General features: G+C 42.4%; 3 protein-coding genes and 1 non-coding gene across 7 annotated transcripts; all 4 read right to left on the bottom strand.

The window, feature by feature from the left end:
• Window positions 1-1,494: 1,494 nt before the first annotated feature.
• Window positions 1,495-8,916, bottom strand: LOC131137900 (4-hydroxyphenylpyruvate dioxygenase-like protein). The gene is made up of 5 exons (XM_058086305.2): window positions 8,223-8,916; window positions 6,108-6,274; window positions 5,884-6,035; window positions 2,234-2,352; window positions 1,495-1,798 (listed from the first exon to the last, which is right to left on the bottom strand). Exons 1-5 carry the CDS (start codon window positions 8,864-8,866, stop codon window positions 1,627-1,629), a joined length of 1,254 nt encoding a protein of 417 aa, XP_057942288.2. The 5' UTR covers window positions 8,867-8,916; the 3' UTR covers window positions 1,495-1,626.
• Window positions 8,917-11,839: 2,923 nt separating this feature from the next.
• On the bottom strand, window positions 11,840-16,408 carry ruvbl2 (RuvB-like AAA ATPase 2). Of its 2 annotated transcripts, none has more exons than XM_078787810.1 (14): window positions 16,361-16,408; window positions 15,328-15,380; window positions 15,175-15,230; window positions 14,949-15,090; window positions 14,749-14,878; window positions 14,605-14,671; window positions 13,760-13,866; window positions 13,580-13,673; window positions 13,277-13,495; window positions 13,086-13,204; window positions 12,888-13,007; window positions 12,683-12,812; window positions 12,475-12,589; window positions 11,840-12,235 (listed from the first exon to the last, which is right to left on the bottom strand). In XM_078787810.1, coding segments are annotated over exons 1-14 (1,383 nt in total). In that variant the 5' UTR covers window positions 16,363-16,408; the 3' UTR covers window positions 11,840-12,206. The 2 variants fall into 2 exon arrangements, with proteins under 2 accessions (XP_078643936.1, XP_057943008.1); XM_058087025.2 differs by lacking the exon at window positions 16,361-16,408 and adding an exon at window positions 16,040-16,153 and having other exon boundaries at window positions 15,328-15,382.
• Window positions 16,409-16,630: 222 nt separating this feature from the next.
• On the bottom strand, window positions 16,631-16,703 carry trnav-aac (transfer RNA valine (anticodon AAC)). The gene has a single exon. It is a non-coding gene; the product is annotated as a tRNA-Val (tRNA).
• Window positions 16,704-17,029: 326 nt separating this feature from the next.
• Window positions 17,030-24,436, bottom strand: ftr83 (finTRIM family, member 83). 3 transcript variants are annotated; one of them, XM_058087868.2, is made up of 8 exons: window positions 23,590-24,436; window positions 22,108-22,203; window positions 21,698-21,931; window positions 21,469-21,628; window positions 19,860-19,916; window positions 19,433-19,501; window positions 19,159-19,236; window positions 17,664-17,803 (listed from the first exon to the last, which is right to left on the bottom strand). In XM_058087868.2, the coding sequence occupies exons 1-7, from the start codon at window positions 24,163-24,165 to the stop codon at window positions 19,187-19,189; spliced, it is 1,242 nt and encodes a 413-aa protein (XP_057943851.2). In that variant the 5' UTR covers window positions 24,166-24,436; the 3' UTR covers window positions 17,664-17,803; window positions 19,159-19,186. The 3 variants fall into 3 exon arrangements, with proteins under 3 accessions (XP_057943850.2, XP_057943851.2, XP_057943853.2); XM_058087870.2 differs by having other exon boundaries at window positions 17,675-17,803; window positions 19,163-19,236; XM_058087867.2 differs by lacking the exon at window positions 19,159-19,236 and having other exon boundaries at window positions 17,030-17,803; window positions 23,590-24,430.
• Between the last annotated feature and the right edge of the window lie 1,746 nt (window positions 24,437-26,182).

A 26,182-nucleotide genomic window follows, 5' to 3' on the forward strand; every position in this document is an offset into this window, starting at 1 on the left:
CTGTGGCCACGCCCCCCAAAGAGGAAAAAACCAAACCAAGATGTCAGCCTGTCTTGCCGAGTGTGATAAGCATATACTAAAGAATAAATAAATCCATCCATAAGTACATCCGGGGTTTTCCATTCATACACGCTCGTCCCTCGTTTATCTTGGTTGATTTATTCCAGAACTCACCGTAATACGTGAAAAGGAGGCTTCAATAGTAATACTAAATAGAATATTTTTGGAGTTATGGCCAAGAAATCTGTATTTCTATATATTCTATATATTGTTTAACATATTAATATATTGTTTAACGTTATCAGGTTGAACTGTTGCAGGAGTAATCCACTATATCCTGGAGAGGATGTTTTCACACTATATTTCATACTATGTTGGAGTATGAATGTGTTCCATAGACCATTAGCAACCTTGGTGGCTCTCACTTTACAAGAAGGTACACAAAACGTTACTGAGGAAATAATGTAGAACGACTGAGGAACCAATGAGTAGAGTAGTTACTGAGGAACTAGTGAAGAACTCATGAGGAACCAATGACTAAGGCAGATATACTTTGAGAGTAATTCATGAAGAACTGATGAGGAATTAATGAGTAGATCAGTTACTGAAGAACTAAGGCACATAGATTTTGAATAGTTACTTAAGAACTAAGGCACACAGATTTGGAGTACTTACTGAAGAACTAAGGCACATAGATTCGGAGTACTTACTTAAGAACTAAGGCACATAGATTTGGAGTACTTACTGAAGAACTGAGGCACATAGATTTAGAGTGGTTAGTGAAGAACGAAGGTACATAGATATAGAGTAGTTACTGAAGAACTGAGGCACATAGATTTGGGGTAGTTACTGAAAAACTACGGCACATAGATTTGGAGTAGTTAATGAAGAACTAAGGCGCATAGATTTGGAGTACTTACTGAAGAACTAAAGCACGTAGATTTGGAGTAGTTACTAGAAAAACTAAGGCACACAGATTTGGAGTAGTTACTGAAGAACTAAGGCACATAGATTGAGTAGTTACTGAAGAACTAAGGGACATATATTTAGAGTACTTACTGAAGAACTAAGGCACATAGATTTGGAGTAGTTGCTGAAGAACTAAGGCACATCAATTTGGAGTAGTTACCAAAGAACTAAGGCACATCGATTTGGAGTAGTTACCGAAGAACTAAGGCGCATAGATTTGGAGTACTTACTGAAGAACTAAAGCACATAGATTTGGAGTAGTTACTGGAAAAACTAAGGCACACAGATTTGGAGTAGTTACTGAAGAACTAAGGCACATAGATTGAGTAGTTACTGAAGAACTAAGGCACATAGATTGAGTAGTTACTGAAGAACTAAGGCACATATATTTACAGTACTTACTGAAGAACTAAGGCACATATATTTACAGTACTTACTGAAGAACTAAGGCACATAGATTTTTGAGTACTTACTGAAGAACTAAGGCACATAGATTTGGAGTAGTTGCTGAAGAACTAAGGCACATCAATTTGGAGTAGTTGCTGAAGAACTAAGGCACATAGATTTGGAGTAGTTACTGAAGAACTAAGGCACATCTTAACATGTTACTCTGCAAGATACATTCTATCTCCGCAAGATTTAAAATGGGCCTCCTCGTCACTGGGCAGCTTCTGGAGCATCCTTCCTGTTGTCCACATACATCTGCACACAGTCCCACAGGGCCCGGATGTTGCCGTCGCCAAAGCCAATAACCCCTCTGCGCTCAATCAGCTCCAGGAAGAAGGTGTCCTCCTCAAAGAGGGGCTGGGTGAAGACCTGGAGGAGGTATCTGGAAGGAAGGAGACAAGTGGTGGTTCAGGGTTGAATGGCTTCATCCTTCCATCTCAGATCTTTATTCACCGAGACGGACCAGGACAGCAACCGAATTACTGCAGACGGTGCGGCGATCCATCTATTGACCTCAAACTTTAACCTTTCTTCCTTCGTAAACAAGACCCTGAGATACGTGAACTCCTCCACCCGGGGCAGGACCTCACTCCTGACCCTTTCCGACCGAGAACCATGACCTGATTTCATTCCTGAGCTTCACGCTCAGCTGCTAACCACCGCAGTAAACTCTGAAGGTCACGGCCCGATGAGGCCTTCAGGACCATCATCTGCAAATGAGACGGGTTCGAACGACGCCGTGGCTGCAACTAGAAATTCTGTCCATGAAAATTCTGAACAGAATAAGTGAGGAAAATCAAATAAATCAGGGAATCACTTTCTGGCCTGGTTGCTGGCTAGCAGGTCCTCTTCCGGGTCCGTGTCCAGAAGGATGCCACACTGGTACAACTTCTGGGGGTCGTATCCTGCATCCACGATCGCCTGCTGTTTTTCTCTCTGTCACACAAAAGTGGAAAGATGGAAAAAAATATCAATTGATTAATTTCTGGTTTTGCTGAATATAAATATTATCCATGGGCTTATCAGCCGTGGCCTCCCCCCGGCTGCTCGGAGCATGTGCCCGAATATAGTGCACCGTGCTGGGCCACAGCAGGTGACTCAATCCACTCTATACTTTGGTTCTCCTGATAGTAGTGATGTGGTAGTACATAGGTGTTAGCAGGCTAACATTAGTATGTTGGCATTGCTAGCATGCTAACATTAACATGCCAGCATTTTTTTTTTTGCTATTTTCATGGGGAGACACGTATATAAACACCACGATCATGCTAGGCGTTAGCATGTCAGCATTGCGAGCATGCTAATATTAGCTTAGTAGCCCATTTTACAAGTAGCATGCTCATGTTAGCATTGCTAACATTCATTCATTCATTTTCTACCGCTTATCCTCACGAGGGTCGCGGAGGATGCTGGAGCATAGGTGTTAGCATGCTAACATGAGTATGTTAGCATTGCCAGCATGCTAACATTAGCATGCCAGCATTTTTTTTGCTATTTTCATGGGGAGACACGTATGTAAACACCACTATCATGCTAAGCATTAGCATGTCAACATTGCAAGCATGTTAATATTAACTTAGTAGCATTTTTTACCATTTTTACAAGTAGGCATTATTATGCTAGGTGCTAGCATGCTCATGTTAGCATTGCTAACATTCATTCATTCATTTTCTACCGCTTATCCTCACGAGGGTCGCGGAGGATGCTGGAGCATAGGTGTTAGCATGCTAACATGAGTATGTTAGCATTGCCAGCATGCTAACATTAGCATGCCAGCATTTTTTTTGCTATTTTCATGGGGAGACACGTATGTAAACACCACTATCATGCTAAGCATTAGCATGTCAACATTGCGAGCATGTTAATATTAACTTAGTAGCATTTTTTACCATTTTTACAAGTAGGCATTATTATGCTAGGTGCTAGCATGCTCATGTTAGCATTGCTAACATTCATTCATTCATTTTCTACCGCTTATCCTCACAAGGGTCGTTGGGGTGCTGGAGCCTATCCCACTTGTCTTGTACACCCTGGACTGGTGGCCAACAGGGCACATATAGACAAACAACCATTCACACTCACATTCATACCTATGGAATAATTTGGAGTCGCTAATTAACCTAGCATGTTTTGGGAATGTGGGAGGAAACCGGAGTAAAACCGGAGAAAACCCACGCATGCACGGAGGAGAACATGCAAACTCAGCACAGAGATTGGCCGAGGGTGGGATTGAACTCGGGTCTCCTAGCTGTGAGGCCTGCGCACTAACCACTCTCCGCCATGCAGCCGTGACCTATTCAGTGTATTCTAAACTTAAGAAAAGGTTTAAAACAGAGTGGGACGAAGGGCAGAGAAGCCAAAAACTTACCACTTTCACACTGAATGGGAGGAGAACTTCTTTTCGTATTGCCATGCAGCCCATGCAGCTTGAAATTTATCTCCCCTTCTTTAGTTAGGAACTGGTATTTACCCGAAACTTACATATGTTCGACTGCTGCTTCCTAAAGCACGGAAAAATGTCGATTTTTTTTTCTGATGAAAAACATGAATCTAATCTTTCTGTTGGTAGGTTCCATGTGTGTATAGCCGTAGAACACAATATTCTGTGTGCCTTGAAAAAAGGGTCTAAAATGGTCACTCCATGTCCACCGTGCAGCCGATGATACCCTGCAGTGATATTATAATTTCCAGCAAGACAACACATGGTGAACCTTTTAGAATGTTTCTTTTAACGTCTGATCAGGTTTGAGAACAAACAATGGATGTTTGCATTACCTTTCTGTGCAATGCCAACATCCTGAATGTTATGTCAACACTCCGTTTCTGTGTGTTCACAAAAGTCAGTCCCATATGGTTTTGTATGTGTATATATATATATATATATATATATATATATATCATATAGCCAATAGCAGGGGTGCAACCAGGAATTCTGGGTCACATGACCGATTACCCATTTTTGTAGTCTATATGTGAGTCGACACAGGCGGTAGTCGACATAGCTGAAATCAAAACTGATCATTCATTCATTCATTTTCTACCGCTTTTTCCTCACGAGGGTCGCGGGCGGTGCTGGAGCCTATCCCAGCTGTCTTCGGGCGAGAGGCGGGGTACACCCTGGACTGGTGGCCAACCAATCACAGGGCACATATAGACAAACAACCATTCACACTCACATTCATACCTATGGACAATTTGGAGTAGCTAATTAACCTAGCATGTTTTTGGAATGTGGGAGGAAACCGGAGTACCCGGAGAAAACCCATGCATGCTCGGGGAGAACATGCAAACTCCACACAGAGATGGCCGAGGGTGGGATTGAACTCTGGTCTCCTGGCTGTGAGGTCCGCACGCTAACCACTCGACGGCCGTGCAGCCCAGTAATAAAATTATTTTTCATATTTAAAAAATGTAATAAAAATATGTAAACTAATAGAAATCAAAATACATCTAAATTAATATTTTAAGTAATTTTTTTAATTATTATATATGTAATGTCAGTGTTTTTTTTGTACATTTATTTTTTGCCAATATTTATTAATTCATTCATGCAAACTCCACACAGAGATGGCCGAGGGTGGGATTGAACTCAGGTCTCCTGGCTGTGAGGTTTAGTAATCAGCAAAATAACATAGCTAAGTTTCAGGACAATATCCGTTCCTGACTAAAAAAAATAGAGAAAAATACATTAAATTACAATACAAATACATTTCAAGCATTAGAGCCCTCTAAATTTGAAATAACACCCCTATAGTCACTTTACCAACGACCATTCACACTCATATTGTCCCTCTTTTTAGTGGGGAACTGGTATTTACCTGAAACTTACATATGTTCCAACCATTCACACTCACATTCATACCTATGGACAATTCGGAGTCGCTAATTAGCCTAGCATGTTTTTGGAATGGGGGAGGAAAACCGAAGTACATGCAAACTCCACACAGAGATGGCCGAGGGTGGGATTGAACTCGGGTCTCCTAGCTGTGAGGTCTGCGCGCTAACCACTAGACCGCCGTGCAGCCAGGAAACAATATTTGTGCTTGAAATTTCTCTCCCTTTTTTTTAGTGGGGAACTGGTATTTACCTGAAACTTACATATGTTCCAACCATTCACACTCACATTCATACCTATGGACAATTTGGAGTCGCTAATTAGCCTAGCATGTTTTTGGAATGTGGGAGGAAACCGGAGTACCCGGAGAAAACCCACGCATGCACGGGGAGAACATGCAAACTCCACACAAGAGATGGCCGAGGGTGGAATTGAACCCTGGTCTCCTAGCTGTGAGGTCTGCGCGCTAACCACTAGACCACCGTGCCGCCCCAAAACTGATCATTTGACACATTTTGATATGAAATGTGTGTATTTAAGTGTGTGTGTATTTATGGATCATCTGCAATCAAATCAAAAGTGCTCAGGGTACGGAACGTTGCAGCACACGCCCGGTCCCGGTTGGTTCAAACCTGCTCGTAGTAGGCAGCGGGCTGCAAGAAAAAACGCGCTCCAGCGTCCATCATTGTGTGCGTCGCCGACACGATGTCGCTGGTGTGCAGCCCGATGTGCTGGATCCCTGCACCTCCATGCTCCTCCAGGAACGTGTCCACCTGGTTCCTCCCTGCAGGGGGGGAAGAGAGGAGGACAATATTGGCACCAGGAGATGTTTTAACGGGTATTTTTTACGACGTACCTTCACCGGGCAGCGACTCTACAACAACAAACTTGCAGTCCGGATCGTGTTTATCCTCGCAGGAAAGAGCGAGACCGGTTTCACGGCATTTTGAGTACTGCATCGCCGCCAGTCGGAGTCCCTTCCCGCTTCGATTGATAACAAAACCGTCATCCATGTTGTCGTTACTGCAAAGATTCACACCGTGAGCTAAGAAATAAACACCTCAGGTATGAAATTAATCAAATCAAATCAACTTTATTTGTATGGCACTTTTCCTGCAAAGACATGCAACACAAAGTGCTTTACGGAATTCAAACAATTTCCACAATTAAAAGGAAAAAACAAAGAAACAAAAGAAAGCCCCTTTGGGGCCGTCCACACTGGGAGGAGCTGCAGGCCGTGCCATCGGGGGACCAGCACCCGGGCCCCCCCGACTCCGACAGACAGGTGGACCCCCACATTAAAAAGGGAGGAACCCCCAGTCGGCCGGGTCGAAGGGACCCAAGGATGGCACCCCCTCAGCAGACCCGACACAGCCCCCAGTGTGGAGGACCCCCCTGAGGAAACACTGGAGTTAAAAGCTGAAGACTAAGCGCATAAAATAGGACTAACAAGATAAAAACATAACACTGGAGTTAAAAGCTGAAGACTAAGAGCATAAAATAGGACTAACAAGATAAAAACAAAACACTGGATTTAAAAGCTGAAGACTAAGAGCATAAAATAGGACTAAAAAGATAAAAACATAACACTGGAGTTAAAAGCTGAAGACTAAGAGCATAAAATAGGACTAACAAGATAAAAACAAAACACTGGATTAAAAAGGTGACGACTAAGAGCATAAAATAGGACTAACAAGATAAAAACAAAACACTGGATTTAAAAGGTGACGACTAAGAGCATAAAATAGGACTAAAAAGATAAAAACATAACACTGGAGTTAAAAGCTGAAGACCAAGACCAAAAAAATAGGACTGAAAAGATAAAAACAAAACACTGGAGTTAAAAGCTGAAGACTAAGAGCATAAAATAGGACTAACAAGATAAAAACAAAACACTAGAGTTAAAAGCTGAAGACTAAGAGCATAAAATAGGACTAACAAGATAAAAACAAAACACTAGAGTTAAAAGCTGAAGACCAAGAGCATAACATAGGACTAACAAGATAAAAACAAAACACTGGAGTTAAAAGCTAAAGACTAAGAGCATAAAATAGGACTAAAAAGATAAAAACATAACACTGGAGTTAAAAGCTGAAGACCAAGAGCAAAAAAATAGGACTAATAAGATAAAAACAAAACACTGGAGTTAAAAGCTGAAGACTAAGAGCATAAAATAGGACTAAAAAGATAAAAACATAACACTGGCGTTAAAAGCTGAAGACCAAGAGCAAAAAAATAGGACTAACAAGATAAAAACAAAACACTAGAGTTAAAAGCTGAAGACTTAAGAGCATAAAATAGGACTAACAAGATAAAAACAAAACACTAGAGTTAAAAGCTGAAGACTTCAGAGCATAAAATAGGACTAACAAGATAAAAACAAAACACTGGATTTAAAAGGTGACGACTAAGAGCATAAAATAGGACTAAAAAGATAAAAACATAACACTGGAGTTAAAAGCTGAAGACCAAGACCAAAAAAATAGGACTGAAAAGATAAAAACAAAACACTGGAGTTAAAAGCTGAAGACCAAGAGCATAAAATAGGACTAAAAAGATAAAAACAAAACACTGGAGTTAAAAGCTGAAGACTAAGAGCATAAAATAGGACTAAAAAGATAAAAACAAAACACTGGAGTTAAAAGCTGAAGACTAAGAGCATAAAATAGGACTAACAACATAAAAACAAAACACTAGAGTTAAAAGCTGAAGACTAAGAGCATAAAATAGGACTAAAAAGATAAAAAACAAAACACTAGAGTTAAAAGCTGAAGACTAAGAGCATAAAATAGGACTAACAAGATAAAAACAAAACACTAGAGTTAAAAGCTGAAGACTTAAGAGCATAAAATAGGACTAAAAAGATAAAAACACAAGTTTAAAAATATGAGTTTTGATTAAAAAGGTGCGTCTTTAATCTTTTTTAAAAAAATATCAACAGTTATATATATATATGAAATTAGTGTCTTACCTGTTTATGAAGTACTTCTGAAAGCCCAGAACCTGCCCGTACCAACTCATGACCTTCGGGCTCATCCCGATGGGGCACGCCAGGGTGATGTGGTCCATGTGCGTGACAAGTCCGTCATCTCCAGAGTTGCCGGGGTTCTCGTCCACGAGGTTGAATCCAGGCAAAAAGCTCCCGTTGTACTTTGTCTTGTCGATTAACGTGTGGCAGAGATTCCCAAGGACGGATTTAAGAACTGCGTAGGTGACCTGACCTTGCTGGTCTCGCACGGCGGTCGGAGGAACCAAGAAGCTGCAGCCCAGACGTTGAAGAGCATGGAACCAACCGTGCACGTCCTCCACCTCCAGACACACGTTGCACGCCGTGTCCAACGGGTATTCCGGGCTGATGTCGTAGAGGCATCCCGTCTGCTGCGAAAGAGCGTCGTCGTCTTCTAGAACCGCCGGGTTTCCGCAGCTTTGATTTCTTCCCCTCTCATTGACGATAAAAATCACCGACCCGGTTCTGAAGGCGAGTTGTCTGCTGCGGTCCGTCAATCTGGTGGCGATTAAGTGGAACTTAAATTTGGAGACCAAGTCGTTGGTGATTTTGTCCACGTTGGAAACGTGGAGGGAAACGTGGTGCATCCTTCTCAGGTCGGATGACATGTTGGCTATGGCGAAGGGCGGGGTGTCGTGTACTTTTAAGAAGTGTTTGCCTTTTTTTGCTGGATTTTGTTTTTTGCAAATATTGACAAAGATAACATTGGAAATCGACCCGGGGGCGCCGCCTGACCCAACCAGAGCTTTACATAACTCCATAACTAATGTCTTGCTTCTGTTTGTTCAATACTACCAGTGTAGTATTCACTACTGGGGAGTTCACCATGCAGCAGTCTGCTTATACTCTATTATGAAGTTGTATTATGTATTATATAGTATATACGTAGATGCAGGAGAACAGAAATTACTATCATAAAATTCCATAATGGGTTGCACGGCGGTCGAGTGGTTAGCGCGCAGACCTCACAGCTAGGAGACCTACCGCTTATCCTCACGAGGATGGCGGGGGTGCTGGAGCCTATCCCAGCTGTCTTCAAGGCAAGAGGCGGGGTACACCCTGGACTGGTGGCCAGCCAATCACAGGGCACATATAGACAAACAACCATTCACACTCACATTCGTACCTATGGACAATTTGGAGTCGCTAATTAACCTAGCATGTTTTTTTGGAATGTGGGAGGAAACCGGAGTACCCGGACGGTGGGATTGAACTCGGGTCTCCTAGCTGTGAGGTCTGCGCGCTAACCACTTGACCGCCGTGCAGCCCGGAAACAATATTTATGCTTGAAATTTATCGCCTTTTTTTTTTTAGTCGGGAACTGGTATTTACCTGAAACTTACATGTGTTCTACTGCTGTTTCCTAAAGTACGGAAAAATTATTATTATTTTTTTTTTGATGAAAGACATGAGTAATCGTTGTGTTGGTAGGTTCCGTGTGTGTATAGCCGTCAAAATGATCTAAAATGGCCGCTACTGAAGGAGTCTTTTCACACAAATTGTCCATAGGTATGAGTGTGAGTGTGAATGGTTGTTTGTCTATATGTGCCCTGTGATTGGCTGGCCACCAGTCCAGGGTGTACCCCTGCCGTAATTGGCAGAGGGTGGAATTGAACTCGGGTCTCCTAGCTGTGAGGTCTGCGCGCTAACCACTTGACCGCCGTGCAGCCCGGAAACAATATTTATGCTTGAAATTTATCTCCCTTTTTTTTTTTTTAGTCAGGAACTGGTATTTACCTGAAACTTACATATGTTCTACTGCTGTTTCCTAAAGCACGGAAAAATTTTGATTTTTTTTTCTGATGAAAGACATGAATCTAATAAATCTAATAGCTGTCAAAATCTGTCAAAATGATCCAAAATGGCCACTACGAAAGGAGTTTTTTTTTTAAACAAATTGTCCATAGGTATGAATGTGAGTGTGAATGGTTGTTTGTCTATATGTGCCCTGTGATTTGCTGGCCACCAGTCCAGGGTGTACCCCGCCTCTCGCCCGAAGACAGCTGGGATAGGCTCCAGCACCCCCGCGACCCTAAGCGGTAGAAAATGAATGAATGTCTAGGAAGGAATGAGCTCAACCGTTGTTGAAAACGCGCCAGCCAGAGAGGAAGCGATAATGAAAATGCAATATTGCAATGGACAGATGGGGAGAAGGGAGGATTGGCGATGTGCAGCCTCACAAAAGAGCTCCCAAATCTGTGCAGTCGGCAAAATGCCACCACATGTTAGCATGCTGCGCAGGCCTTGTAGCCTGTGGATGCTGACAAAAAAAAGCGATGGCACCAAACCCCGAGCGAGCTTGCTGCTAGTCAGCCGGTTCTGAATAAATACGGTTCCAGTACATGACAACCATATGAGCCACTAAATTAATAAAAGCTGCGATTATGAGGTGACATTAATCTAATAATAAACAATAATAAACATATTGTTCAGTCACCACCTCCAACAGTGCCAATCAAAATGAGCCTTATTATGTTTAATTGATTGGTTTTGGCGGGTGAGCGGATATAGTGATGCATATGCAACACACATCAACATTTCATAATGTACACACACACACACACACTCTTCCAAGGATAGTCCTGGCAGTGGCAAGGCTGCAGCCAATAGGGATTTATGGGATGCTAAAGCACTAATGTCTCTCTCCCGCCAAGCATTAAATATTAACGTGCATCGAGGAGACAGTCAATCATCATTGTCGATGCAAAAGAAATGTAAATTAGCTCCAAAATGGATGACATAGTAATGTAAAAAATTTATTAGTATTTGGGAACGGTTCCATGGCTGAATATAGCCTGTCATTTGTTTTTTAAAATGCATATTTAAGCAAATTCTTGGCCTAAATTTAGCATTTTTATATTTTATCTATATATATTTGTAATATTTAATTAATTTTTATATATATATATTTAATTAATTTATTTTTATATATATATTTAGCATATTTATATAAATGGCTAAAAGAACTGCAATACAAATGCTTCATGTTGTGGCTGTAGTATTCTACTTTGGCCGCTAGGTGACGGTGTTGGGTTTAAATGATCTCACAGCAGGCACAATAATAGTAACAATCATCACAACAACACAGGCTATACTTTTGGGGCCATAACCCACGACAAGGCAAAGTCTCATTATGTCTAATATATCGGGTAATATGAGTATAAAGCCATTTCATGAGCATTTTTCATTTTTCCAGAGCATACATTGTAATGTCAATGACAATACAGTACAATGGGATACAAAAAGGGATCATTGTACGTTGTGTGCGAGCTCCACCTCGTGGCGGCAGCTTCTAACTACAGTCCTCGTTAAAAGTCATAGTCTGCGTTTTTGGCTAGTTTAGAGTCATTCGAGTTTTCGAGGAGGATTTTAAATTAAAACGTTACTCAGTTTTTCAAATACAGAATGGAATGAAATGATAAATGATCAATTTTTGCAGTACAACTTCATTATTGCTCAACTGCGGTCCGTCACCTCAAAAACGTCCGTGTCAAACACAAACAATAATAATAGTTCCGAGGCGTCGTAAAGTCGCGCCGCTTCCTATCAACTAAAAGTACATTAGTGAAGCACAGACGAAATAGCGCCAACTTATTTCCGTTTATTTCATCAAAATAGAAAGATGTAATAACGACAAATCAAAGAAGAAGAAGACACTAGGAATAGTTTCTGTCACAAGGCCTCAGAGACGAACAAAAAGGCAGCGTGTGACGTTTTCATGCTAAATGTTGCCGCAGGATAATGTATTTATTTTTTGATTTAAACCAAACAATTTACGTTATATTTTATCGGAGGCGAGGGTAAAATGTGATAAAAATCTATTGCGTGAGTGGTGGGAAAAAAAGACCACAGCCGATTCAAACTGAAAGGAGATATTCGGAAGAGAACGACTAGCGGTGGGAATTGTTCCGACATTTAAAATTCACAGATTAACAAGAGAGCAAGTCTTCATGATGAGGTTTCCATCGGAGTTGTTTCTGGAAAAAGGAGAACAGAGGCGTACTGTTAACTATTTCCGATTACCCAACCGTCTAATTGTCTTTGAATGCACCGTAGTAGGGAGGCGCTAGCCTGGCTCCGACCTGAACGCCCAATGCCAATTATGAATACATAATTCAAAGACCTATATATCCTTAAAGGGTCGTGTATTTTATAACGGGGGGGTTGAATCCTGCGGTGGCATAAGATTGATTAATTAATTAATCGGTTTCCTCACGTGTTTCATTGAAGAGGAAGGAGTCCTGGTACTCCTTCATGTACTGAGAAGACCTGGCCTCGTCCAGGAACAGAGAGTAAACCTTCTTGATGTCCTCCACCTGAACCTCTGTCCCCTGAGGAGAATCGAACACGCACAATCTCACGGTTTTTACGAGAAAAATATTCGTTTTTAAAAAATCTCGGCTTATTGTAGCAGTTTAAGGCACCTTGCGTTTACGGCACACCAATCCGGCGGTGCTGATGAGCTGCATGGCGTAGCGCAGCGACGTCTCCATGCCGATGCGGGTCAAGATGGTGTGCGCCTCGTCGCTCAGCTCCACGTCCTCCTCTTCGCACCTGAAATGAAAATGACAAGCGTGTAGATTTCATCCATTGCATTTTGTAAAAAAACACGTTATCAGGCCAGATTACCGAATTTTAAGGATCTGCTTTGTCTCCTTTTCCGTGTAAGGAGACGTCGCGATGATGAGCAGGCGGTCCAGCAGGTCCAGAGGGATCCCGTGAGGGCTCTGATAGTTTGTACCACGGATGCTGGGAGGAAAGGGGGGAAAAACAACAGTATTGACTCGGAATGTCCGTGGGCGATACGTGAACGATAAGAAGCAATACCGAGTGATGCCTCGGTTGGTGGCCATGATGAGAACGGGGGACAGGTCGCTCTCCAAGGCGCGGTTAAGAAAGGAGAAACACTCCATGTCCAGCATGTGCACTTCGTCGATAAACAGCACCTGCGAGCAGAGGTCGGTCCAATTCCATAACGCTGTACAACACTAGGACACCGTTCCATGAGTGAATCCTACCCCCGGGATGATCTCCGCCTTGCCCTCCTCCCTCCATTCGCACACTTTGGCGTTGATCTGCTCGCGGACTTCGGATTTGATCTCACCGGTGTCTCCGGAGAAAAGGGCGAGGAAGCCCTGCGTTCGGCTGTTGATGACGTCGATCTCGTGAAGGGACACCGTGTGGACCACTTCCTTCCTCTTCTGAAGCTCCCCTTCCGGACACTGCACAAACTGGGTCTAGAAACACAAGCAGGATTCAATCATTACATAACAGGGCTGCCCCCCCCCCCAACTCCCCCGAGTTCCACGACTCCAGGATACCTGAGCTCCCATGGCATCATAGTCTCTGGCTCTGGTGAAGGAGCGTCCCAGCTTGCTGATTTTCCCCGTAGCTTTGTCAATCGTGATGACATCACTGGAAGAAAGCAGATCAAAAAAAAAAAAAACATGTACCAGGACCGAATGATTGACACATGAAGACGACATAAAGGATAAACTTACCCTGCCTGAACCTTCTCTTTGCTGAGACTGTCAATCATCTTGTTGCCCAGGTCGTATATCGTCTCCATCTCAGTCGTCTTAAGCGTCAGCTTCCCCACTTTGGCACCCTAAGACATTTTTATGTTATTTATACTAAATGAGGCTGCACAGTGGTCGAGTGGTTAGCGCGCGGACCTCACAGCTAGGAGACCAGGGTTCAATTCCACCCTCGGCCATCTCTGTGTGGAGTTTGCATGTTCTCCCCGTGCATGTGTGGGTTTTCTCCGGGTACTCCGGTTTCCTCCCACATTCCAAAAACATGCTAGGTTAAATTAGCGACTCCAAATTGTCCATAGGTATGAATGTGAGTGTGAATGGTCGTTGGTAAAGTGACTATAGGGGTGTTATTTCAAATTTAGAGAGCTCTAATGCTTGAAATGTAGTTGTATTGTAATTTAATGTATTTTTCTCCATTTTTTTTTAGTCAGGAACAGATATTTTCCTGAAACTTAGCTGTGTTATTTTTCTGATTACTAAACCTTTTTTTTTCTGATGAAAGAAGGGGGGCTGCACGGCGGACCTGAGTTCAATCCCACCTTCGGCCATCTCTGTGTGGAGTTTGCATGAATGAATTAATGAATATTGGCAAAAAATAAATGTACATATATACATATACAATACAATACATATATAATAATTTTAAAAATTACTTAAAATATTAATTTAGATGTATTTTGACATGTTTCTACAGACAGTGTGACACGTAATCTCACAATCGCTGCATTGTTTTGTGGTTTTACTTTATATTGCGTCCCGAGTTAATCTGCAATTCCAGAACTGAGCCAATAAAAACATAGCCTGCCCACCGTTCCAGTGGCCGGTCGATCAATCTGGATTTCTACAACTTCTCCTTCGATAATCTCGGTCTCTTCCCTGGAAAACAAAGCCACCAATGAATGATCAGCCCATTTCAAACCACGAGATCGCAGCGACTGTGCTGGAGCGCTCACTTGATCCTCACGCCAATGGCTTTTCTGAAGGCTTGGCTGAGCGCCTCCGTCTTGCTCATCTCCAGGGAGAAGATCTCACTGCCGGCCAGCGCTGTGAAGGGGGTGTCGGGTCCCAGGCTCTGAGCAATACCTGGAAGGTAAAGCTTTACTTTACTTGGCAGTATAAGAGCATCCAAAATGGCTTCCATTCAAGCCCTTACCCATGGCGATGGCAGTCTTTCCTGTTCCGGGCTGGCCTGCGATCAGCACTGCCCTGCCGGCTATGTGGCCATCTTTGATCATCTCCAGGATGACTCCTGCTGCCCGTCTGGAGGCCAGTTGGCCGACCATTCCTTGAGACACCTGTGGGGGGGATACAAAAATCAAGATTTCAGACTAACGTTTTTTTTGGTTGACATCTAAATGTACGAACGGCTTAACACTTACCTGTCTCGGTTCCAGAGCATCATCCAAACCGAGGCCACGGATGTGAGAATGTGCGCCTAGAGACAAGACAATGAACCCGCATCGACAGTATCTGAGATACTCGAAGTGATCTAACACTTTACATCCAGCAGAGCTGGAAATGTGCCTTCTTACCAATCCTCTCGATCCGGGTGATGTCACGAACCTCTGGAACTTTAGTCGTCGCCATCTGTAATAGTTAAAAGGTCTAATTAGATGAATTATGTTGAAAAGAAGCAAGTGGAACATCCATTAGGGCTGCGATACACACTTAAGGTACATAATGTTACATTTGGATTTCTGGTAATTGAACAGTTTGCCTTTATCTTGTTGTCTTTTTAGCTTAACAAAAAGATGCGGTTTGATGTCTATGATGTTGTATGTCAGAGTTGAGTACTGTACACTTTAATAGCTGAAGATTTTGACTTAATTACGAATTATTCACTACTTTAACCGAGGGACTATTGCGCCTTTGAGTCCGCTGTTTGCGCTGGCTATTCGGTTGTCATAGCGACTGTTGTAATGGATGAACCAATACAACAGTTGGACAGCAATAGCGTTTAACTATTATACTCCTAATGCGTCTTCCATCAGTAAGCTACAGCCGTCCCTTAATAAAATAATATATTCACACGATAAAATGATATTACCCACATGCTTTCCATACATGGTCACCGTGTTAGCTAACTAGCTAGGTTAGCGCCATTCATTTCTTTTAAGTCTACAACACGGTTAGACCCAAACTGAAACTTCCGGTTGTACGACAATGAAGTCTAAACGCTCAAACGCAAACAAAAGTGTCAGCATATGAAACTGAAGATATGTTTACTGTTAAACGTTAGCTCACCTGCACGGTCACTGTTGTCAAAATGTGAGAATGCGGCGCTTCTTTGACGGGTACGTAGTCTAAATGTGTCCGAAGAGAAACAAGTCTCGGTTTTCTCTGTGCAGAAGGCAGTTTACTGCCCCCTATCGGTGTAGTGGTATAATTGAATCTACCGACACTCAAGTTACACAAAACAATGATAGAACGGAAACGAAGAACGATAGTCACGTGAGATGGCAAAAATTAACACTTACGGTGAAAAAATATTTGGTCTAATTTGCTGTTGTTGGCTGTGAACGCTATTTAGTGTTAAAATACTTGCGTCAGGCCTCTTGAATACTTATACTGAGTGAATTGTGACAGTATTGTCACAGTATTGTAGTTCCCCGTTTCCCGGAAATGACGATCACTTCCTCTTTGTTTTTGTGATTTGTTCCTACCGTTCACCGCAAAAATGGCGAGCACGAGGAGTGAATATAATGCTACTAAAAGCACAATTCTCAATGTGAACGCGCTAAATCACTCGAAACGCAACGTAAGTGCGGAAGTGCCACTAATCTCTTATATTGTAGGTTACTGTCTAGTATTTGCAACCCCCACCCAAAAAAAGTGTGTTTCCGCCCGGTTTCGAACCGGGGACCTTTCGCGTGTTAGGCGAACGTGATAACCACTACACTACGGAAACCACTGTCTGCCAGTGGTCGCCCAATTAGCTTTTCAACTGTTTTCTAGTCGATCTGTGTGCGCGCTCGAAATATGTTTCCATACGGTTTCAAACCAGCGACCTTTCACGTGTCAGGCGAACGTGATAACCACTACAGTCGTAAAGATAACCCGTTGAGTTGTATCCTGTCCATCTCTAACAAAAACACCAGTGCTAGTACTCGTTTTCTTTACTTTATCATTATTGATTTTCAATATTGGTCATCCAAAATGATATTCATATCAAGCAAACAGTCTCCAGGATTAGAATGAAAATGACGTTTAGAATGAAAATTACAACCACAGGCCTCCCTTGATACAAAATGTTTATTGAAAAAATAAATGCTGCATATAATCACATCTGATAGGACACTTCAATCAAATACAGCTCATTTTTGATGTAAATGCTGATTTTATACTTTGGGTCAATACTTTGTTCATCACGTTCACACTTGGACAATATGTTGTCATTAAGAAAAATTCCCGCAACACCCCCAAATAAATGTATATCATCATATTTGTGTGACAACTTAGAAGGTGAAGACTATTGTATGGATCAGAGCTGGATGAGAGTGATGGCCGACTCGTACCAAACCCAGAAACCCGGGTAGACAGCTTCGCTGAATGACGCCTTAAAGCGGTGGATGAGAGACATGGTTTCTCCGACAGCGTAAAAAGAGAGCGTCCCCCCCGCGTGGTCGAGGAACACCCCGATTCTCGAAGAGTAGGGGGCCTTGACCTCGATCTGGTCCTTGTTGTGGCGCGCTGAGTAGCTGGCGTCGGAGCAGAAGAGGCTCCAAGACTTGCGGTTGTATCCGATGCGGCAGCTGTCGCCGTAACCCGTCCTCTTGATGCCTCGGTAGGTGACGCCGACGGCAGCCCCCTCGCCGCTCCAATCCACCTCCCAGTAGAAGGCCCCATTCGAGAGGGCCTCCATGCACAGCACCTGAGGCAGGGAGTCAAACCTGGAGGCGCTGTCGCCGTAAGACTGGGGGTCTCTCTTCAGGGTTGCCTTCCTGTTTCCTCGAGAGAGATAGAGCTGTCTGTAGGCCGAGTTCGGGTCCAGCGTGAGCTGGCAAGCATCTAGGAAGAGATACCAGATATGGATTTGATGGATGGATGTACCCGGAGTACCCGGAGAAAACCCACGCATGCACGGGGAGAACATGAAAAAACTCCACGCAGAGATGGCCGAGGGTGGGATTGAACTAGCTGTGAGGTCTGCGCGCTAACCACTCGACTACCGTGCAGCCCCCCGTCTTTCATCAGAAAAAAAGGGTTTAGTAATCACCAAATAATATAGCAAAGTTTCCAAAAAATGTCCGTTCCTGACTAAAAAATGGAGAAAACTGGCTTACGAATACATTTCAAGCATTAGAGCCCGCTAAATTTGAAATAGCACCCCCATAGTCACTTTACCAACGACCATTCACACTCACATTCATACCTATGGACAATTTGGAGTCGCTAATTAACCTAGCATGTTTTTGGAATGTGGGAGGAAACCGGAGTACCCGGAGAAAACCCACGCATGCACGGGGAGAACATGCAAACTCCACACAGAAGGTGGAATTAAACTCAGGTCTCCAAGCTGTGAGGTCTGCGAGCTAACCACTAGACCGTCGTGCAGCCAGGAAACAATATTTATGCTTGAAATTTATCTCTTTTTTTTTTTTAGTCGGGAACTGGTATTTACCTGAAACTTACATATGTTCTACTGCTGTTTCCTAAAGCACAGAAAAATGTCTGGATGGCTGGATAGACTGTTATTATTATTATTTATTCTTATATTGATATATTAATCACATTTGTCTTTGGTTTTAACATTTTTTTTCTTATTTTTTCATTTTCATTTTTTATTCATTTATAAGTCGCTCATATCGCTTAGTCGCTTATATATATATATAAACATTATATTATATTACATGATATTATTTATATATATTGAACATTTATTTTAACATTTATGTTTCACATTTGTCTTTAGTTTTGACAATTATTTTCTTATTTTTTTTATATTCATTTATAAGTCGCTCTGGAGTATAAGTTGCAGGAACAGCCAACCTAGGAAAAAAGTGTGACTTATAGTCCGGAAAATATGATATATATATAACATTATATTATATTACATGATATTATTTATATATATTTAACATTTATTTTAACATTTATATTTCACATTTGTCTTTAGTTTTAACAATTATTTTCTTATTTTTTCATATTCATTTATAAGTCGCTCTGGAGTATAAGTGGCAGGAACAGCCAACCTAGGAAAAAAATGTGACTTATAGTCCGGAAAATACGGTATTTTATCATGACATTATTCACAAGGCCTAGTTTGAGGCCTCCGTGAATGCAAGGAAAAAAAAGTGTGAGCCCCTGACTGTCTTTCCATATCGTATGAATGCGTATGAATCGTTGCAGGTGTGAGACGTCACCTGCCTGCTCTGTCTCCGACTTTGCAGGTCACAGTTGGTGAGACACCCGGCGGCCCCTAGTTCTGCCCGGCTTATAATCTGGAATGCCAGAGGTATCAACACTGTTTGTGAGTCTGACCACAAACAGAAACATCTAAGGTCTAATAATTAGCAATATCAATACACAGTATCATTTTGGAACCAAAGCATGCAGCGTTGCCTGCTAGCTAAATTCCAGCAGCGAAATGAGCAGAGAAAAAAGGGGGATCAGCAAAAAGGATCAGGTGACACTCACATTTCAGGAAATCATCCCTGTGTTGAGGTTCCTGGACTTGCACGGATCTGTACACGGGGGTTTCGTCCACTGCCAAAGCAAAGGAAACAAAAGGATATCCTGATTAGAACTGAGTGACATCGCCTTGATCCAGACCATGTTGACCCCGGCCTGAAAGTTAGTCCCGGTGTTTACGCAGCCCAGCCCAAACAACATGGCTGAATTCAAAGGACAAGGGGGCGTGGTCATGTACACTCGCTGACATAATCAGAAGTAAATATTTAAACAAGTGGCTACTGGGTGACCTCAACGAGCAGTGGCTCGTTTCCTTGCAAGGAAATCAGGCCCAATGACGCTAAGACGGAAGATGAAATGGAAGTCAAGACATTTTGTTTTGTCTGCTTCACCGCCCACATGAAACCAGAAAAGTGCTCATAAACCAACTCACCTTTTAACGTGCGCTTCTTTTTGGAGTCGTCCAGTTGGCAAAAGGTCATTTTGTTGACTGTAAGAAGATAAACAGGCATGTAAATGTCGTTTTACTTGACTCACTCACTCTAGTTCAGTGTAGGCTTATGTGTTTATCTTATGAGTAACATTGGCTGGTCTCATACAGGACGGGCCAAAAAATGTGACTCGGCGGGCCGCAAATGGCCCACGGGCTGTGAGTTTGAGACCCCGGGTGTGGAAGTTTTAGATAAGTTTCAAAGAAAAAGAAAGTCTGAAACATTAATGCTCATCAGAGGAGCATGAAGACATACGTACTTAATATCACCCTCAACCTGGCCTATTTTGACTTGCGCATCGTTATTTCAGACTTGACTCGACCCAGCCTATCATGACTTGAGACTTTAATTAGACTTGCACATGTTGATTTCAGATTTGACTCAACAAGGCCTATAATGACTTGAGACTTTAATTAGACTTGCACATTTTTATTTCAGACTTGACTCGACCTGGCCTATTTTGACTTGCACATCTTGATTTCCGACCTGACTAGATCCGGCCTATCATGACTTGATACTTTAATTAGACTTGCACATCTTGATTTCAGACTTGACTCAACCTGGCCTCTCATGACTTGAGACTTTAATTAGATTTGCACATCTTTATTTCAGTGACTCGACCTGGCCTATCATGACTTGAGACTTTAATTAGACTTGCACATCTTGATTTCAGACTTGACTCGACCTGGCCTATTTTCACTTGCACATCTTGATTTCAGACTTGACTCGATCCGACCTATCATGACTTAAGACTTTAATTAGACTTGCACATCTTGATTTCAGACTTGACTCAACCTGGCCTATTTTGACTTCCACATCTTGATTTCAGACCTGACTCGATCCGGCCTATCATGACTTGATACTTTAATTAGACTTGCACATCTTGATTTCAGACTTGACTCGACCTGGCCTATCATGACTTGAGACTTTAATTAGACTTGAACATCTTGATTTCAGACTTGACTCGACCTGGCCTATTTTCACTTGCACATATTGATTTCAGACTTGACTCGATCCGACCTATCATGACTTAAGACTTTAATTAGACTTGCACATCTTGAGTTCAGACTTGAATCGACCCGGCCTATCATGACTTGAGACTTTAAGTAGACTTGCACATCTTGATTTCAGACTTGACTCGACCTGGCCTATTTTGACTTGCACATCTCGATTTGAGACTTGACTCAACCTGGCCTATCATGACTTGAGACTTTAAGTAGACTTGCATATCCTGATTTCAGACCTGACTTGACCTGGCCGATCATGACTTGAGACTTTAAGTAGACTTGCACATCTTGATTTCTGACTTGACTCGACCTGGCCTATCATGACTTGGGACTTTAATTAGACTTGCACGTCTTTATTTCAGACTTGGCTCGACCCGGCCCATCATGACTTGAGAGTTGACTGAAACTTGAACGTCTTTCCTTGAGACTCGACTTGAGACTTGATATTAAAGACCCAAGACTTGCAAACCACCGACTTTGTCCCACCTCTGCTGATTGAGAATGGGCGGGGATCCGTTGTAACGCTCCAGGTTGAGCCACTCACCTGTTTTGGCCACTTTCACCAGTTCATCATTGCCAAATTCATTCAGGTGCTGTTTCATCTCGGACACCGCCTTGTTAACCGGGTCGAAGGTGAAGTAAGGGTTAACGGTCACCGTGGGCAGCTCCTCGGCCTCGGTCTGGGCTATCAGCATGTGGTAGCTCTGGTGAGGAAGACATCAGAGAAGATCAGGAATTGAAAGCGCCTCCATCTGACGCTCAAGCTGTGTTACCTGGATGAAGTGGATGTGGTCTTCGGTGCGGGACAGCTGAGTGATCTCGTTGTCTCTCCTCTTCAGGTCAGCGATCTCGTGGTCCAGACGCTCCATGTGACCCTCGGCGTTGTTGAGCGCCGCGCGCTTGTTGGTGGAGATCATCTTGGCCATCTCTTGCTGCATCCTCTCGATGGAGCGCATCATGTCGGCAAACATCTTCTCACACTCCTGCAGAGCTCTCTGGGCTGAGGTCTGTGCGGGAAAAACGAGGCAGGCCGTAAATCAGGAGAGTCTCAGGAGCTCATTGAGCTTTCGACGCTCCTGCATGAAGAATGTCCAGCGTGTCGGACATTCTTTGTAACTTTCTGTTCAATCTGGAAGTGGTTTGTCTGGTCTTATGAGTCTGACGGATGGACGGCGGTACAGACCTTGAGTACGTCGACGGCTTGTTTCAGCTCCTCCATCTGCTTGAGTCGATCGTGAATCTTTTCCTGGATCTCGGCCTGGGTGGCACCGAGGCGTTGCTACCGAGACAACAGCGAAGGTGTTGACAAAAGCGGGAACACACTTTATTCCGGGTATCTAATTCTTGAGTGAGTCTTTACATAACCCCAAATGTACTGCAAAAAAAGGTCAGTAAGGATAATTCATAATGGCGCCTACAGAGAACATACTAACTCCTTATTTATAAAATCACAAATACTTCAACTTGCTGATATAGTTCATCTTCAAACAGCTAAAATAATAATGCATAAGGCTAAAAATAACCAATTAGCTAAAAATGTCATCCAATACTAGAAATATGATCTCAGGGAAGAAGTACATTTGAAACACTTCTATGCTAGGACTACGTTAAAAAGCCATAGCATTTCAGTATGTGGAATCAAACTATGGGATGGATTAAGTAAGGACCTCAAACAATGCACAACGATGAGCCAATTCAAGAAACAATACAAGCAGTTGATGTTTGCTAAATACAAGGATGAAGAGTCTTGATTTAATTTAATTTAATTTAATTTAATTTAATTTAATTTAATTTAATTTAATTTAATTTAATTTAATTTAATTTAATTTAATTTAATTTTCCTCACCAGGGTCGCGGGGGTGCTGGAGCCTATCCCAGCTGTCTTCGGGCGAGAGAGGCGGGGTACACCCTGGACTGGTGGCCAGCCAATCACAGGGCACATATAGACAAACAACCATTCACACTCACATTCATACCTATGGACAATTTGGAGTCGCCAATTAACCTAGCATGTTTTTGGAATGTGGGAGGAAATCGGAGTACCCGGAGAAAACCCACGCATGCACGGGGAGAACATGCAAACTCCACACAGAGATGGCCGAGGGTGGGATTAAACTCGGGTCTCCTAGCTGGGAGGTCCGCGAGCTAACCACTAGACCGCCGTGCAGCCAGGAAACAATATTTATGCTTGAAATTTATCTCCCTTTTTTTTTTAGTCGGGAACTAGTATTTACCTGAAACTTACATATGTTCTACTGCTGTTTTCTAAAGCACAGAAAAATGTCTGGACCCTGGTCTCCGAGCTGTGAGGTCTGTGCGCTAACCACTCGACCGCCATGCCGCAATTTAATTTAATTTAATTTAATTTAATTTAATTTAATTTAATTTAATTTAATTTAATTTAATTTAATTTAATTTAATTTAATTTAATTTAGAAAGCAGGAAGTGAACAAATGTAACAGTTACTGATTGTAAAAGTACCAGATGGAGGGGTAGGATTTAATAAGCTTTGCTTCTTCCTACTCCTTTTGGACATGTGGAACTGTGAACTGATGATGTGATGCATTCAATTGTAATCTGATGCATGTTCAAATGAAATTCAACCATTACCAATAAAACCATCACCCCCCCCATAAGATGAGGACCACGTTAAAAAAAGCCTCACCTGTTCGTCAGCCCTCTCCTGCTCAGCAGACACCATGTCGTGACCCTTGTGTTCTTTCACCGTGCACAGCACACAGATGCACATTTGGTCGGTGCGACAGAAGAGCTCCAGACCTTTCTGGTGCTGGGGGCAGATCTGCCGGTCCAGATGACCGATTTCGTCCACCAGCTTGTGGCGTTTAAAAGTCGCCGACTCGTAATGGGGTTTGAGATGCCTCTCGCAGTAGGACGCCAGGCACATCAGGCAGGTCTTGACGGCTTTGTTCTTCTTGCCGACGCAAATGTCGCATCCAACGTCCTGCGGTCCGGCGACGTTATAATCAGGGGATGGCGGCGGCGGCGGGAAGGGATCCGAGTTGCGTTGCAGGGTGGAGTTCCGGGAGCTTCCCACTCGTCTTGGCGTGGGCCTTTTGTTGTAGGTGACCCGGCACTGCGGACAGAGGTACGTGCCCGTGTGGTCTGCATGGTCCCAGTATGTCTTCAGGCAAATGGAGCAGAAGACGTGCCCGCATGGAATGGACACAGCATCCCTGAGGTACTCCTTACAGAGGTGGCAGTTGTCGTGGTCGGACGCCATGGTCCTCAACTCTTATCCGTCCAATGAGGGAAGATGCTGTGACGGTCTGGTGTCAGCTCAGCAGCAAAGTGATCCCACAGGTACGACCGGCGTGAGTTATATAGAGTAAACAGACGGGGAGGCTAAACTGGTTGAGCCGAAACCAGTAAAACAAGGGCGGGGCAAGGAAAGGGCACCGGGGAATGTCTTCATCGTTTACAGAGTGCAGGGAGAATGAACGCAATGTGTGATGACAGGGCACCAGACCTGTCACAATGTTGCTTATTCTTTATTTTATACCATAAAAAATTTTTTGTAGATGCGCTAAAAAAGGAGAAGTGTACGAATTATTTGCATACGACAAACGCGAGTTAACGAAAAAGGGCGGCCTGCAAAGGTAACGAGGATTATGCGAAACAATGCAGGCGTGTCACAGCTACTGATACTGAGAGACATTCAATGGACTTTCTTTTGTCCATGTGATGTGCCACTCAAGACGTTATTTTAATGTAGTGGTCCATCCATCAAATGCAATAAAAAAATAGAAATAAAAATAAAAAAAATAAAAAACGAAATAGAACACACTTCATTGTTTTGCGTAAACATGTTATGCAAATTTTACGATAATAATTAAAGTAAATCTTATTAACTACGGCTGTCAAATAATTAAAAATCAGATGAATCCCTTTCAAATTAATCAATCATGATTAATCACATTAACCCCTCATTTATCATGGATAATTGCTTCAAGACCCGACAGTGATAAGTGAGTTCCCACAAACAAATCCAAAATGTTTGTAATCAGAGTATAGAAAACCTGTTTATAATTGTCTATATACAGTATTTAGCATTATTAGAGCCCTCTACAGATAAAGTAACACCCCTATAGTCACCTTTACATTCACATTGTCCAATATAGTAGACATGATAACAGAAAATAAGCCATTTAAGACACAAATCAGACTCATTAACCCCTCATTTATCATGGATAATCGCTTCAAGACCCGACAGTGATAAGTGAATTTCCACAAAAAATCCAAAATATTTGTAATCAGAGCATTGAAAACCTGTTTATAATCGTCTAAATACAGTATTTAGCATTATTAGAGACCTCTACAGATAAAGTAACACCCCTATAGTCACCTTTACATTCACATTGTCCAATATAGTAGACATGATAACAGAAAATAAGCCATTTAAGACACAAATCAGACTCATTAACCCCTCATTTATCATGGATAATCGCTTCAAGACCCGACAGTGATAAGTGAATTTCCACAAAAAATCCAAAATATTTGTAATCAGAGCATTGAAAACCTGTTTATAATCGTCTAAATACAATATTTTGCATTATTAGAGCCCTCTACAGATAAAGTAACACCCCTATAGTCACCTTTACATTCACATTGTCCAATATAGTAAACATAATAACAGAAAATAAGCCATTTAAGACATAAATCAGACTCATACGTGTTGCTGTCAATGTGTTCCGGTTATTTGAAAGCTTGGAAGTGACGTTGAAAGAGTTAGTTTTGGCTTAGCAACAGTAGCATGCGTTTTATTATTTATTATTACTGTCGTCCCTCGTTTATCGACGGCGATGTGTGAATTTTTGCAAAGTTGGATTCAATATAAATAGAAGAAATATTTGCGTAGTTAGAGCATCCAAATTAACTTCTAATTTAAATCAACCTAAAAGATCTGAAAATCTTTTCACCCAACACTCGTCTCCTTGGACGAAAGTTGGATCATCTAGATCAGGGGTCTCAAACACGCGGCTCGCAAGACACGTTTGATTCATGTTCATGTTAAAGGTTAAATAACTGTTAATAGTTATCCTCCCTATCCGTGTGGAAGTGGTAAGTTTTTGGCTATTTAAGTTTAAAGGAAATAACTTGAAGGCTACCGTTTAGGTGGCTAGCTCTCTAGTTTGCAATCACAGGGCACATATAGACAAACAACCCCGATTTAAAGTCGCCAATTAACCAAACATGCATGTTTTTGGAATGTGGGAGGAAACCGGAATACGGTGCTTCTC

The sequence above is a fragment of the Doryrhamphus excisus genome, linkage group LG21 (assembly GCF_037039965.1).
Source record: "Doryrhamphus excisus strain RoL-2023G ecotype Guam linkage group LG21, RoL_Dexc_Guam_v1.1, whole genome shotgun sequence".
Classification (NCBI taxonomy): Eukaryota; Metazoa; Chordata; class Actinopteri; order Syngnathiformes; family Syngnathidae; genus Doryrhamphus; species Doryrhamphus excisus.